The sequence below is a fragment of the Pelodiscus sinensis genome, chromosome 2 (assembly GCF_049634645.1).
Source record: "Pelodiscus sinensis isolate JC-2024 chromosome 2, ASM4963464v1, whole genome shotgun sequence".
Lineage (NCBI taxonomy): Eukaryota > Metazoa > Chordata > Testudines > Trionychidae > Pelodiscus > Pelodiscus sinensis.
This window is the reverse complement of record NC_134712.1, coordinates 179,967,252-179,981,333: the sequence shown is the minus strand read 5'-3', so window position 1 is coordinate 179,981,333 and position 14,082 is coordinate 179,967,252. Positions and strand designations below refer to the sequence as shown.

The window sequence follows — 14,082 nt, the reverse complement described above, 5'->3', positions numbered from 1 at the left end:
GAAATCCCAACACCCTGGGCAAAATAAGTAACACTAACTGATGGTAGTTCAGTTCCTGCTTTGTCGGTGGGAGATGCTGTCCTGTCGACCAGATCTTTCACCTTTCATTGACGGAACGTGTCTTCACCAGACACGATTCAGTGGTACTAGATTAGTGCAGTAGTGAAGACAAGTCCTTAATGTGCAACAGGCTAATACAGAGAGATGGTTATGCCCCAGCTTGCCACATGCTAATAGTTCATATAGCAATAGCCTTAATTTCTGTTGGTTTTTCCTCTTCTGTGGTAGCTGATCTGAGGCTGTTGATAGCTAAGGCTTTTTAAAAAAGATCTTGACACATTTTAGGTAAGTTCACTTGAAATATCTGTTAAATGACCTTTTTCTTGTGACAGATTTAGGGAGCGTCTAGGAGTGAAGGTGGTAAAAGCTCTTAAAAGAAACAATGATGGAGTAACCCACGCTTCTGTTGACATGCTCTGTGCTCTCATGTGTGTAAGTGTTCAACTCACAACTATGTTATAGTATAGGATAGCTCCTATTTTCAAATGATTAAATGTGTGAATTGCAGAGCATTGAAGATGGAGGGCATGGTTGTATAGCAAGTATAGTGCAAGCATACCTTGCAATATACAGACCATTTCAACCTGGGACACACCATCACATGAATAGACCTGTCATGGTTATTCAGAAGTAGAAACAGTACTCACTTTCATAACTAGCTTGTTTTTCCTTTGTCCCGAGTTTACTGTTAGTATTAAATTTTAGGGGACTGTAGCTTCATTCAGCTACATCAAAAGACTTGTGCAGATCTTTAGTATGAAGGCTGAAATATGACTGCATTTGTAAATGCTTTCTTTATCACAGCCGATGCATGATGATTATGACTTGAGGCAAGAGCAGCTGAACAAAGCTTCACTTCTTTCTTCAAAGAAATTTCTGGAAAACTTACTAGAGAAATTTAATTCTCATGTGGTAAGTCCTAGATCAAGGCAAAGTTCATAAAAATGTACTGAAATACTAAAGTTTGAAGGTTTGACAGGTCTCATTTATTTATACATAAACATACAATATAGCAAGTCCTTTAAAGTAAGTTTGTGTATATCTTTGCCATCAGAGAAGCTTGCACTCACTGTTCAAATGCAAAAATATTTTTGTAGTTGATATTGATTGTGGTCAGTTTGTTTCAGTGGAGATTTGGGTGAAAGTGCCCTCTCCACAGAACTAAGAGCAAGTCAACAATGCCCTGCAGGTTTGGACTAAGGGGGTATGAATGGCAGTGTGGACCAAAGTGCTATGCGGTAACTCCTCTTTGACCGCTGAAAGCGTGAACTTAAAGGTTACCAAAGAAGAACTAAATTAGTGATGTCTTGGAACATTAAGTTTGTGCATGCAGCCATCCACACACAGTAATTACAGGGCAGCACTTTGGTGCTTTTCAAACCCCCTTTGTCCAAAATGCAGGGCAGTGCGGAAATGCCCTAAGAAGCGTCTCATTCTTTTTTAAAAAATTTTCAGCCCAACATGGGCAGCATAGCATTCCCTTTTAAACTGATTTTTTTCCAACACAACAATTTCCTGCGGGGACTACAAAAGGACTAATCAACTGTAGCTCCTCTGATTTGTAGCACTCTGATTTGAGCTCTTTTTTTAAACTTAAAGGCTTTCAACTCTGTTCAGAGGACTCACTGCTGCTGTGAAGCATGATATAATGAATCCTTTGTAGGATGCTCTGGAAACCAAATAGCTACACTAAAATTAATGGCAATGGTTTTTAATCTTACTGTATATATGAAATACTGCTTATCTGTTAGCAATGAGTAGAATGCTGGTACTGCTGGTGGGAACTCCTTTTGTAGTTCAAGGACAATTCTGAAATCCTCTGCAAAGATTTTAACCATAACAGTTGGTTTTAAAATGCTTACATACTTTATTTACATTTCAGGATCATGGGACAGGTGCCCTTGTTATTAGTTCACTTCTGGACTTCCTTACATTTGCCCTCTGTGCTCCATATAGTGAGACAACTGAAGGGCAGCAGTTTGATATGTTGTTAGAGATGGTAGCATCTAATGGGAGAACCCTCTTTAAGCTTTTTCAGGTGAGACCTTTTTGTTTTTTACAATCTCTAGCTATATCTATGTGCTAGCAGAACGTGGTATTTCAAAAGCATGCTAGAGATTTTAAAAGGACATACCAGTCATTGTGACCCTTAGGTTGCAGAGTTCAAAGTCTGAGGCTGTCACTGTTGGATTGTTACTGGAGGACTCTGTACTTGTACAAGTAATTCAAAAATCACACCAGCATTTCACTGGTAGAAGAGTGATAGAGGGTTTGTGCTGCTTTGGGAACTGGTTTAATGTGATCATCGGAAGCTCAGAGTTTAGTCAGCAGTGTTTAAAATTGAGTGTGGATGAAGGTACGGCTGTTCTAGCAAATGATGATTTTGGACTAGGCGAGAGAAGAATTATCTCCATGTGCATTTAATCATTTCAATCTTTGCAAGTTCCCAGAAAGCTGCCAGTAGTTCTAGTTGCATGACTGCAACATGAACTATTCACAGGAATAGGTCCAAACTCTTATTTCAGGGCCCTCTGCCTGTGTGCCACAAACTGCAAATTTGGCATCTTTTGACCAGAATTGGGTTCAGAATTGCATCTTAGCTGAGGCTGTTTCCTATTCTGTGAACCATTTGTTTCACCATAAAAATGCATGTTAGTTTGTGCTGTTGCTAATTTGTAACTAACTTTTTGCAGCATCCTTCAATGGCAATTGTAAAAGGAGCTGGTTTGGTTATGAAGGCAATAATAGAGGTGAGTGTTTTGCACTTATATACTAATTACTTTGGGATAAAATGCTGAGATGCTGAATATGGCTTTTTCTCCCATGAATGGGAAACTGGAATCTGCAGCTTGTCATTTAATGTAAATTAGTTCCAGCTTTTCAGTGGTAAATTGTCGTTCTCCTAGAACCTGAGGCTGTTTGTTTTGGCTTGTATGTATATAATGTGACAGACAACTTGACTGAGCTGAGTTAAACTTACTGAATTTGATTTAATACCTCTGAGCTCCAGTGTGTGTGGTGGTATGGCATTGGACTTCTCTTCTCTGTCATATACTTGATCCACTATCATCTTTTTGAAATAGTCAGCATGGAGAGGTATGCATATACTAACTCAAACTGAATTCCCCATGGGCTCCGTGATGGATAGGAGGAGTGCCGATCAGCACCCAGTGACTAAGAGGTTAAACTCAGGTAGCTAGCAAAGGTGTTGGCCAGGAGAACTAATCAAGATAGAGGGTTGAAATTTGAATTAGATATTGATACTTTGCTTGCTTTCTTTGTGGGGGAGGGAGACTTAAACCAGGAGTTGACACACACAATGATTTAAACCTAGGCAGGACTGCCATGCCTCCAAGGAATTTGGGGCATGGAAGTGGACTGAACCAAGAAAAGATTGGGAGTAAGTAAAAGGGAAAAAGTGAATCTAGCCATGATCAGGGTATTTTTGTGTATGATTTGGTTTGAACTGCTCTGTGTGAATCTATGCTTTCCCCTCCTCATTTACCATCGAAGCATTGTTCCCAGAGATTTTGTCTTAATTTGTTTTCCTTAGTTTCTCTAACATCTAGCAACAAAGTATGCTTTATCAAGTATATCTTTTGTTTTGTAGTAATCACTTTTTTAAGGTGTTTTGATTCTTGTGTCCTGGAAGGTACAGGAGGTCTGTCGGTCTGCATGTTTCGGACTGAGAGGTCAGCTACCAGAGACTGCAGTTTGGGTTTTTTTTTCCTGTTTTCAAACTCTCTTGTGGCAGAAGAGCTTTGGGGTACCCTTGGGGATAATTCAGTGATGGCACCCAGTTTTAGGGATAAAAATCACTTGATGGTGGCAGCTACTCCTCCCCCCCCGCCACCCCAATCTGTGCACTTGTGATACTTGGGGATGTTTTTGTAATCAGTGCCTGTAGAGGCAAGGTATATATCTTTGTGGGTTCCTGCCTTCTGCACTCGGAGTGCTAGACTGGGAAACAGCCCTGAAAGGCTCCTAGATAAGGAAAGGATTTTTGGTTAAATGTGGCTTTAAACTAGTTCAGGGCCACCTTCCTGATCCAGCAAATGGCCAGGATCTCTGGTCCATGTGGTCCCAAGACCTTAGAGAAAGGTTGGAGAGAAGGATTTGCCCTACTGAGACCAATAACACTGGGTGCTTGTTCTGAGCTGAAGCTATGATAGACGTCAAAACACCCAATTCAAGAGATTCCCTTATGGTTTTAAGGTCTACTCCAGCCAGAGCCCATGCTAAACTTGGGGTAATCTCTGGTAAGCTTCTTAGCATGTGAGTAGGTTCTTTTATTTTTAATGTGATCTCTGATTTTACATTAGGAATAAAATAGGCTCACATAAAAATAATTATATGATGACTTCTAACTACAGATTAGTCCTCCTGATCCACTACCCTCAGGACCTGACTTGTTCTGGATAGGGGTGTAATAGCGTAACAGCTTAAATGATTAACCGATAATAGATGCTTATCTGTTAACTCTACTGGCTACATGAAACTCCCCACCCCCCAAAATCTGGCTGCGGCTCTGCATTTAAAAGTTTTATGGGAGCCAGTCTGTCTGCCCTGCCACTCCCAAAATACTTGAAATGCAGAGCTGCAGTGCAGGTAGCTGCCAGGACCCAGCACGAGCTGGGACTGAGCCAGTCTGCCTGAACACCAGCTCCCAGCTCTTTTCAATGCAGAACCTCAGTGGTTAGTTGGGTAGCCGAGAATCTGTCTGTTGCACAGTTGCTGGATTGCATGCTTTGTACATTCCCTAGTCCCAGAGGAGGGATTTCCTCGACCAGGGGAGGTCATTTCTGGCCCTCCCTGCCACCGGCTCCTTCCAGCCATTGCATGGCTTCCAGCTTCCTGGCTGATACTCTGGTCTGGCAATGTCCGTGGAGGGTGGGGTATCTGTTTAGAGAGGTTCATCCTGAATTTAGTCAGTCTGTCAGTCTCTGCTTGGGCAACCTGCCTCCTCTGGGAATAGTTCAGTGAAGTCAGAGAACTATGCAACCTGAAAATAGCCCTGTTGGAAGGGCTATCTGCTGCTGAGATGCAGGTCTCAGTGCAAAAAAGGCAACTGCTGGAGAGCTGTAAGCCTGAGAGGAGGTGCCCCTGCTGGACCACTCTGGGGAATTACAGGTGGAGTGTCCGTGACCTTGTGTGTTGCAATTCAAGTTGCAGACACTTCATTGGGGGTAGTATGCAAGTCAAAGAATCCGACTTGTCTTTTAGATCCCAGGCTGAGTTTGGGTAGATAAGTTGCTGGGGAACAAAATACCACAATTCTAAATTGAGCAGATTTAGAATTGCTCCAAAAATGCCATTTTATCAAGTTAGAATGATGATTTAAACTAGGGAAGTTAAGAGGTGGGTATTTAACTACTCAATTTAATCGATAGGCAGTCTGGCTCAGTCCCTGCTCGCACCAAGTGTGGGACTAAACCTGCTGAGGCTCTGCAATTTAAAACACAGTATAAGCCAGGGGGCAGGCTGCCTGGCTCCTTCTACCTTAGTTTAAAAGGCCTGTCCCCTGGTTCCTACTGTGTGTTAGAGTGCAGAGACTGAGCAGGGTTTGGTCCTGCACCCAGTGCAAGCCAGGGCTGAGCTGGGCTGCCTGCCCAGCTGGCAGCAGCCCCTGTGTGTATAGGTTCTAGTGGGGCTTCACAGCAGAAGCCCCTGCCACCTTGGATAGAGGCAGCAGTGTGGGAGAGGGGGGTGAGTAGCACCACAGAGATGGTGCTGGGTGGAACTGCCTTTTTAAGCTGGTTGCCCCCAGCTCTGTCACTTGCTCCTCCTCCCCCCTGCTGCCTCTGATAAAGCTTTGCTCCTGTGACTTTACTGCAGTTAGAACTTCTGATCTGCTGTTTAGAATTCACTTTTTTTAATGCTATTCAGAGGTGGGTTGAATAAAGTACAATTACCTACATGCTTGTACTTAAGTGATTTAAACAGTCAAAATAGTTTGTAACGAATATTGTAAAGTAAAGATAGAACTGGTCAGTTGAAGAATGTACATAGTAATCATCTTCGGCTTTACAGGAAGGAGATAAAGAGATTGCTACCAAAATGCAAGATCTTGCCCTCAGTGAAGGTGCCTTACCTCGTCATTTACGGACTGCTATGTTTACAATAAGTGCAGATCAAAGGATGCTTACAAACAGGTAAGCATAAGTTTTATTAATATGGTGGGTAAATATTTGATTGTCTTAGTCATATGTGGGGAAAGCTGAAAAAAGGAAACTCCTGTTATTGTTTTAGAAGAATCTTCATTTTAAGCTTAATTTGTGTATTTGAATGATGCAAGTGAGTTACCCTCCTAGGTGTAGTTGGATATTTTGCATTTTAACTGCTCTGTCTAGTAGCTAGACATGGCATCACAGTCAGTACAAAAAGTGCAATTTTATAAACTATTTGGATTCACAACTCCTTAAATACCTCATAGTTCAGTTTTTAAAGTGGTGTGACCTAAAGTGATCAGATGGCATATATCTCTTTGCTTACTGCATAAGTATATCCAATTGGATATATAAAACTTTCTTATAGGTATTTGTGAAGAAGGCTTATACTTCCCTCATACTCCCTCTGGAGGACCTTCTTCGATTAAGATACATGATCTTTTTGTAACAATTAGATTTGTCTCCAGTTATAAATGTGAGTTAGTCTACATGACCTTGGTAAAATGGACCAGAGAGGTGCAGTTTGTAAAGCTTTGCAATGTGTTGCTCTAACTGCTCCATATAGACCTTGCTGGCATGCTTTTAAAAGGTACCTAGTTTTCATTAACACATCTTTTGGTGTATGGTAGGAGGGTCATGTGTGGAAGTTATAGTGAAGCACTTTACAAAAAGGTACCTCCTTTGTATTCATGTGCTTTTTTTGTTCTTCCTCTTGTGAATAAAGGGCATATGAGTTGGATATACTGACAATATATGCTCCTCTATAATGCTGAACTGAATTGACTGTAATGAACTACTGTTGTAATCAAGATTCCTTTAACAATTTCTCAACATCTTCATGTTACAGACAGCTCAGTCGACATTTAGTGGGCCTCTGGACAGCTGAAAATGCAACTGCTATGAGCTTGTTGAAACGTATTTTGGTGAGTGATATGCCTGCTCTCTTTAAACACCATTTCTAAAACATTATTAAAGTTGTTTTTCTTTTCAGTTAAAATTGTTACTTAATATGCCTTTGTAGCTTAGGGTGTTTTAAACACGTTTTGTTCAGTGCCAAAGTTAAGTTTGACATGCAGTACAAGAGATTAGGGTGAAGAAAGTGATGAACTTGGGATTGGTCCTGCCTTGGGCAGGGGGCTGGACTTGATCTCCTGAGGTCTCTTCCAGCTCTGATTCTAACTTTATGGAACATGAAACTTAAAGGTCTGTCATAATATACAAATAGATTTTCTCCAAGGGATAGGAGAGTGGGGGGGAGGGGGAAGAGTGGGGGGAGAAGTAACTCTGAAGCTTCTTTTGGCAAATGGGCTAACTGGAGGTGCTGGTGGCTCCTCTTGAGGTAAGGAGTCATATCAGAGCAGAGCAATCTTGTCATTGTACCTATCCTTTCGAGTGTGGGGCAGAAAGGTGACTGAAGATTAAGACCCTCTGGGGCTAAAACTATTCTTTAAAAAGGGATTGAGACAGAAAATGGAATGAAGTAGAGATAATGAATGGATGGATAGAATTAAACACATTCAAAATAAGTCAGAAAATACAGTTATCTAGAACAGGAAAGACTGGAGTGAAGCTATTGAGAAGGAAAGCCTCTAATAAGGGCACTGGAGACCTAGCAAGGCATTTCTTAAAGATAGATTAAGTTTAACTGAAGCATTACCAAACAGCTAACTCTAATACTTTACATTAAAGGGGAGAGAATATTGTGATTGTTCATCTGGGTAGTATCTCAGTCCAAAAGAAATGAACATCTTGGGTAATATGTGACTCTAGTGGCAATGCCCATAGCTGTGGAGTTCATAAAGCACTTCTGGAAGACCCTTGGATACTACCGTGACAAGGACATTACAGAAGCTTAAAATATGTATGGTTGCCTTAGCATTTCCATTATTGGAGCCACTTTACAGTTGCTTTTAACTGTCAAACTTCAACTCTTCTGGCTGATACCACGTAGGGTTGTTTTCAGACTCAACTTAGTGTGTAAAGTTTTTGTTAACAGTTGAACAAGGTAAAGAAATGTGTAGCTCTTCCAATGTTAAACACGTGCAACCATCCGTGATCGGTTCTAGCATCTCTGGGAAGGGACTCAAAATTGGTAGGACATAAGAACGGCCATACTGGGTCAGACTAAAGGTCCATCTAGCTCAGTATTTGGTCTGCCAATAGTGGCCAATGCCAGATGCCCCAGAAGGGAGGTTCACCTCTCCCCAGAGGGAAGGAGTGAGGATTGCCCTCATGTCGGGGATGTCTTATACTAATTTTCAAGGAGATACTTAAAACTACTAAACTTGCTATTTGGAAGAATATCATAAAGAGAATCCAGTGTTCCAGGTTGGCTTTTATCTGCATTAATCATGAAACCATACGGTCTCTTCCTGCAGTCCACTGCCTCATTTTGCTACACAACTTCCAGCTTCTTTGACGGATGGGGCAGGAGTCCTACATACAGCATTCTGCTCACTATGCAACCCTGCTTAACCTCTTGAGTACAGTCCATCCTGTGCATTCATTAAGGCAGGGCCCTGTGGGGGGAACCTGTCAGTGTAACCTTAATGCTGGCATTTCTTAACTTTCAAGTGTTTGGCAAGAGGGTGGCAACGTTTCCAGTTTTCTAATGTAAGTATTTTCTATATGATTTCACTTACTCCAGGAAGTAGTCATATCATAGGTATAACTTGTACTTGAATTCAGAAATGTCTTTTAGAATACAAATTACTACTTTTATGACTTTAGCCACCAGGTTTGCTGGCATACCTGGACAGTGCTGACCCTGTTCCTGAGAAGGATGCTGACCGGATGCATATTAGGGATAACTTAAAAATTGCAACTGTAAGTAGACAAAATTGTATTAATTTTAAAAGAATGGTGAACTTATAACAAATTGCACAAATAGAAAGTTCGTACATTTATACAGCAAGTACAGTACATAAAAAGACTGAGGGAGGAGGAAGTTGGTGCTGTTGTCTTCAAAACACACTGTAATAGACATGTAATCACAAGTTACTGATAGGCTTTGTTCCCCAGGACCAGTATGGCAAGTTTAATAAAGTGCCAGAATGGCAGAGACTGGCTGGTAAAGCTGCTAAAGAAGTAGAAAAATTTGCCAAAGAGAAAGTGGATCTGGTTTTGATGCACTGGAGAGACAGAATGGGCATTGCTCAAAAAGAGGTAAAACCACTAGTTGTTTTTTTATACTTAAAAATTGAGATGAAGTCACTAGTTAGTATGCTGTGTAAAGACTGAGCTTTTTTCCATGACTAGTGATGTTACATTTAAATTAATCAATTAATCGAATAGTTGATAGAATTTCCATCGATTAGTCAATAAGGGCACTTCTGCCTTTAAAATGGGCATCTGCCCCACAGGGCACTTGTAGATTTCAAAAGCTGAAGTGCTGCAGGAAGCATGGGGCCAGCAGGAGGACTGCTTGAGTCCCCTGCTGGCCCTTTGCTCCAGTGTGCTTTGCTTTTAAAATGTATCAGAGGCAGCAATGGGGGAGGGAAAGCAACTAGTCGAGTCACTAGTTGACTGATAGCATATGCTTATCGGATAGTTGACTAGTCACTTACTGCGTTAGTCATGGATAAGGATGTATAACTGGCAGGTTTTAGCCATGGTTGATTTTCAAGAACAAAGGTGGAAATACTAGTTGGGTTTTTTTGGTGTGTGGGTTTTTTTTTGTTTGTTTGGTTTTTTTTGCTTTAACAGTGAATCTGTGATTTTAAAATACTGTTGCAAAACATTAGTTCTTCATTTGATTGTGTTTAGTGAATCAGTTGAGGTGAGAGGGATATATTACTGTCTTGCAGAAAACTCCTTTAGCATGCACACATTTCCAACTGCATAACCACTTTTTGGCTTAAATTAATTACCTAAAACTAGACTGCATCTAGATTTCTTTTGTACCCTCCTGGGTATGAGCATCTTGCAGAAGTTTAAAGCAGTAGACTGCCTTAGCAGGCTGATGCTGAAACACACTTTTAAACAATCGGTTGGAGGATACTCAAGGATTTTTTTTCAGTGTGCACATGAGGGGTGGGTGTGTGTGTGTGGCATATTTATTCATTAGTATCACTGACAGGGCTGCCTCTAGGGGAGTGTGAACCTTGGGGCAACAGCCTCCATTGCAGGCCCTGCCTCTGCCCCTGCTCCAAATAGTTGCCAGGTGTCCAGTTTTGAACTGGACAGTCCAGTATTTGAGCTTTCTGTTCGGGAAAACAAATTGAGAATATAAATGTCTGGTATTTTCTAAGTAAGATGTAATGTAGATTGTGATATGTCAAGTGTCTGGTATTTTTGTTGAAACCATCTGGCAATCCTAGCCCCGTGGGGGGGGGGGGGTGAGCTGCTTTTCCTGCCACCTTGTGCCAGGCTCCACCCAAAATTCCTGAGGCTACTCTCTTGGGAGACATGGGGGAGAGGGTGAGGTTGGGGCAGGGGTTCCTGGGATGGGAACTGACAGTCCTCCCTAGCCCACTATGATTCCTGGGCCAGATTATGCAACTGCTTCAGCAGGGTTGACCAATAGGATGGGAGTTTGAGACCCTGCTATGAGTGATACTTAAATTGCCCAATCTCTGAAGTTTTTTACTTCTTCATTTAGAAGTTTGTCACTTTCAGTTTGCTGCCCATATGTGGAAAAGTAGGGGAAACACAACATAACACATCTGATTTAACACTTTGTTCCCCCTTCTGTTCAAATTAGAAGTAGATTTGATAACAATCAAATCACATTGAAAGTATTTCTTGTGGTAGCATTTTATAATTGTTACCATATATAAAATTTTAGTGGCTGTTTTTATTTTGTTTAAATATTCCTTTTTCCTTTCTACATTCCAATCACAATCAGGACAGAAACAATATGGTGAGTCTGCACTACTACTGTGGCTTGTTTGATTAAACTGTGCCTGGCATGTGGTGTGTTGTCTACCAATACATTTTAGATTTTGTCAATCAAAAATCTTTCAATTTCCAAGTTGGGTCTGATTTTCCTCTGCCCCCCTTGAGCTGCTCACAGATTTTGCTTAGGCTACTTCTTAACAACAAAGTAGCCTTTTGTGTTTTCCATCTTCTTGGCTCCCAATCTTACTGTAGGTATTGTCTGTTGTAAGATTGGTCCAGTTCTCTCTCCTAATCACTCTTTTTGTCTTGGTGCAAAAGAGTTTTCCTGCATGGTTAATGTGTGCATGTAATTAGTATATTTAATTATAAGATTACCCAGCAGTTTTTAAATACAAGAAGAAAGGTAATTGTAAATGATAAAAATAATGGCTGCAAGTTTCTCTGGCATGATCTGATGACCTTTGTTGGTAATTTAGTGTTAATATAGTGCAAGTCACTAGATGTTAGTGCTGTTGTCACTGCCTGTAAAATAGAGACAATTGCATCACTAGTAATAAATGTCCCTGGAAAGCTGAGGGTTGTCAGGAATATCCAGTGAAAACAAAGCTTATTTTTCTCTCTTAAAGTAACACTAGAAACAGGTTGGAGAAGAACATGTGCTGAAGTGTTATCCAAGTATCTGCTATAGCTAATTGTCTAGCCCCTAACTTGACATCTTTTTCTGTTTGTAGAATATTAATCAAAAGCCAGTAATACTAAGGAAACGAAGGCAAAGAATAAAAATAGAAGCAAACTGGGATCTCTTTTATTACAGGTAAATCTCTAGAATAAATTTGCTATAACTCTTAAAATAGCCACGGGGGATGGGAAACAAATACAGAAAATTTAAACTTTACAAAATTTTACAACAAGATAACTTTCTGTATAAGCCATCTTAGTGTGATTCAAGAGGTGGCTGTTAAATGGCCAGTACGGAATGCTAGAATGTCATTTGAAGCAGAAGATGGAAACAAGAGGGAGCAAGACTTTTCTATTCTTATTTAAGCAGGGTATCATGAGCCTGTTGAGAGGTTTTCTCCTTATGCTGAAGTGGCTTGACATTTTTTACATTTCAAAGTCACATCCTGAAGTACTAAGCAGGATGGAAGTTAGACAAATAATGTAAATATACATTTGTGTAACTATGCATGTATCTTGAATTTCTAAGCATGAATATACTGTGTGTGTGTGTGTGGCCTTCACTTATTTTTTTTTATATATAAAAAAATAGTGTGTACACACACACACACACACACACACACACACACACACACACACACACAAAATAAGTGCTTCTAACAGGAAAAGGCAGGTCTAGAATAGAGGTTCTTCCAAACCTTTTTGGTACGGTGGACCGGCAAACCTATTCACAAACTTTTGGTGGACCAATAACATTTTATTTGCATATTCATTATGCAGATGATGAACATGCAAATAAAACATTGCTGATCGGCAAAAAGCCCAGTCCCCAGAGCTCCCAGTGCTAGCCCTAACCCCTAGGGCCAGCCACTGACCCCAGAGTCCCCTGCACCCAACTCCCTCCTCCCCGCCCCGTGCCAGCCCCTATCCCTTAGAGCCCCCCAGTACTAGCCTCCTGTTTCCAGAGCCCCATCCCTAGTCCCCTAGTGCCAACCCTGTCCTATAGACCCCTCCCCCCCACTACTAGCTCAGCCTCCAGAGCCCTCCCAGCACAAGCCCCACCCTGGAGCCCCCAATGCCTGCCCTGCCCCCCTCACCTAATCCTGTGCTGCTGCCCACATGGATGTGGCTCTGAGGGCTGGGGTACACCGCCCAGCACCTCTCCTGCTGAAGTTGTTGGGAGAGGTGTCCTGCATCGCCCCTCAGCCAGCCAGCGCTGGGCAGGGGTGGGGTGGTCTCCTCGCCACAGAAGAGCAGTTTGCTGAGCGGCAGGAGGGCCGTGTGGTGTGGGGTCACATGGCTCTCCTGCCGCACAGGGAAGCGCTCTCTTGGGGCCGGGAGGAGATCCCACATGTGCCTGATGCTGGATGGCTGAGAGGTGGGGCAGGCACACCTCTCCGAACAGTGGCAAGAGCAGTGTGCCCCCAGAGCCGTCTCAGCCCAGCGGCTGGGAACCACTGATCAAGCATGTGTAAACCTTTAAAATCAGGAAAGTAAGGATTACTCTAAATTAGACCTCAGATTTATAACTGGAGAATTCCAAATGACTGTCGTGTGATGTCTGGCTGTGTTCTGTGGAGCATTAACTTTTATTTACCTGGTTGTGCATCTGGCATATCACCATGCTCGCTAGTCTCTTGTGACTGCAAAATTCACAGGTAAACTGCAGCCCATGGCGAATGATGAATTGTTACACCTGGAAACTGACTTTCTTTAGAAGCAGATATAAATTCATATACATGTGAAGTGTAAGACACAATTGTAATGTTTTCGGTTTTTACTTCTTATACTGAGATTTGTGCAACCAAGACCCAGGAGGTAGATAACATTTGGCGTACTAATATGGCTAATGCTTTTGAGAAGTAGGGTATTGCTATTTCAAAACTTATTTTTGTTGATAAAAGGTGGCTGTCTTTATTTTTAAGGTAAAGTGGATGTCTTGTTTGCTCATAAGACACTAACTATATATCTGTGCTATGCAGCAAAGAAAAGCACAACTCGTTTCTGCAGGGTAGGAGGGTTGCAGAACTCAGGCTCCATTTCAGGCCTGGAAACAGTAATAGCTCCATAGCCTTAGCCCCATGAACCAGAACTGCCTGGCACAGTCCAGCTGTAGGGGTGTGGGTGGGTGGCTTTGTGTGGGTGGTTTTTTTCTCTGTATATACAGACACTTGGGCTAATAACTAAGTAGGCATATTGAGCAAGTCATTACTATAATATCAGAATGATTGATTTAAGTCCAAATGAAATCTTGTTTTATAAAAAATCAAGAAATAAGATGGCAGAGTGTATTCTCCTGTACTAATTCATTGACGTTCTGATGTGCATGGCAGGTTAT

General features: G+C 41.7%; 1 protein-coding gene across 2 annotated transcripts in view; it reads left to right on the top strand.

Moving 5' to 3' along the window:
- Positions 1-14,082, top strand: part of DNAJC13 (DnaJ heat shock protein family (Hsp40) member C13) — an 88,297-nt gene that overhangs the window by 25,555 nt on the left and 48,660 nt on the right. Inside the window, exons 13-22 of one of the 2 annotated variants that reach the window (XM_075921899.1) lie at positions 393-492; positions 865-972; positions 1,943-2,098; positions 2,754-2,810; positions 6,091-6,212; positions 7,075-7,150; positions 8,958-9,053; positions 9,249-9,392; positions 11,074-11,088; positions 11,798-11,880. In XM_075921899.1, the coding sequence (XP_075778014.1) occupies positions 393-492; positions 865-972; positions 1,943-2,098; positions 2,754-2,810; positions 6,091-6,212; positions 7,075-7,150; positions 8,958-9,053; positions 9,249-9,392; positions 11,074-11,088; positions 11,798-11,880 (957 nt within the window). The remainder of the gene's footprint in view (positions 1-392; positions 493-864; positions 973-1,942; positions 2,099-2,753; positions 2,811-6,090; positions 6,213-7,074; positions 7,151-8,957; positions 9,054-9,248; positions 9,393-11,073; positions 11,089-11,797; positions 11,881-14,082) is intronic. The other variant, XM_075921900.1, reaches the window with a different exon arrangement.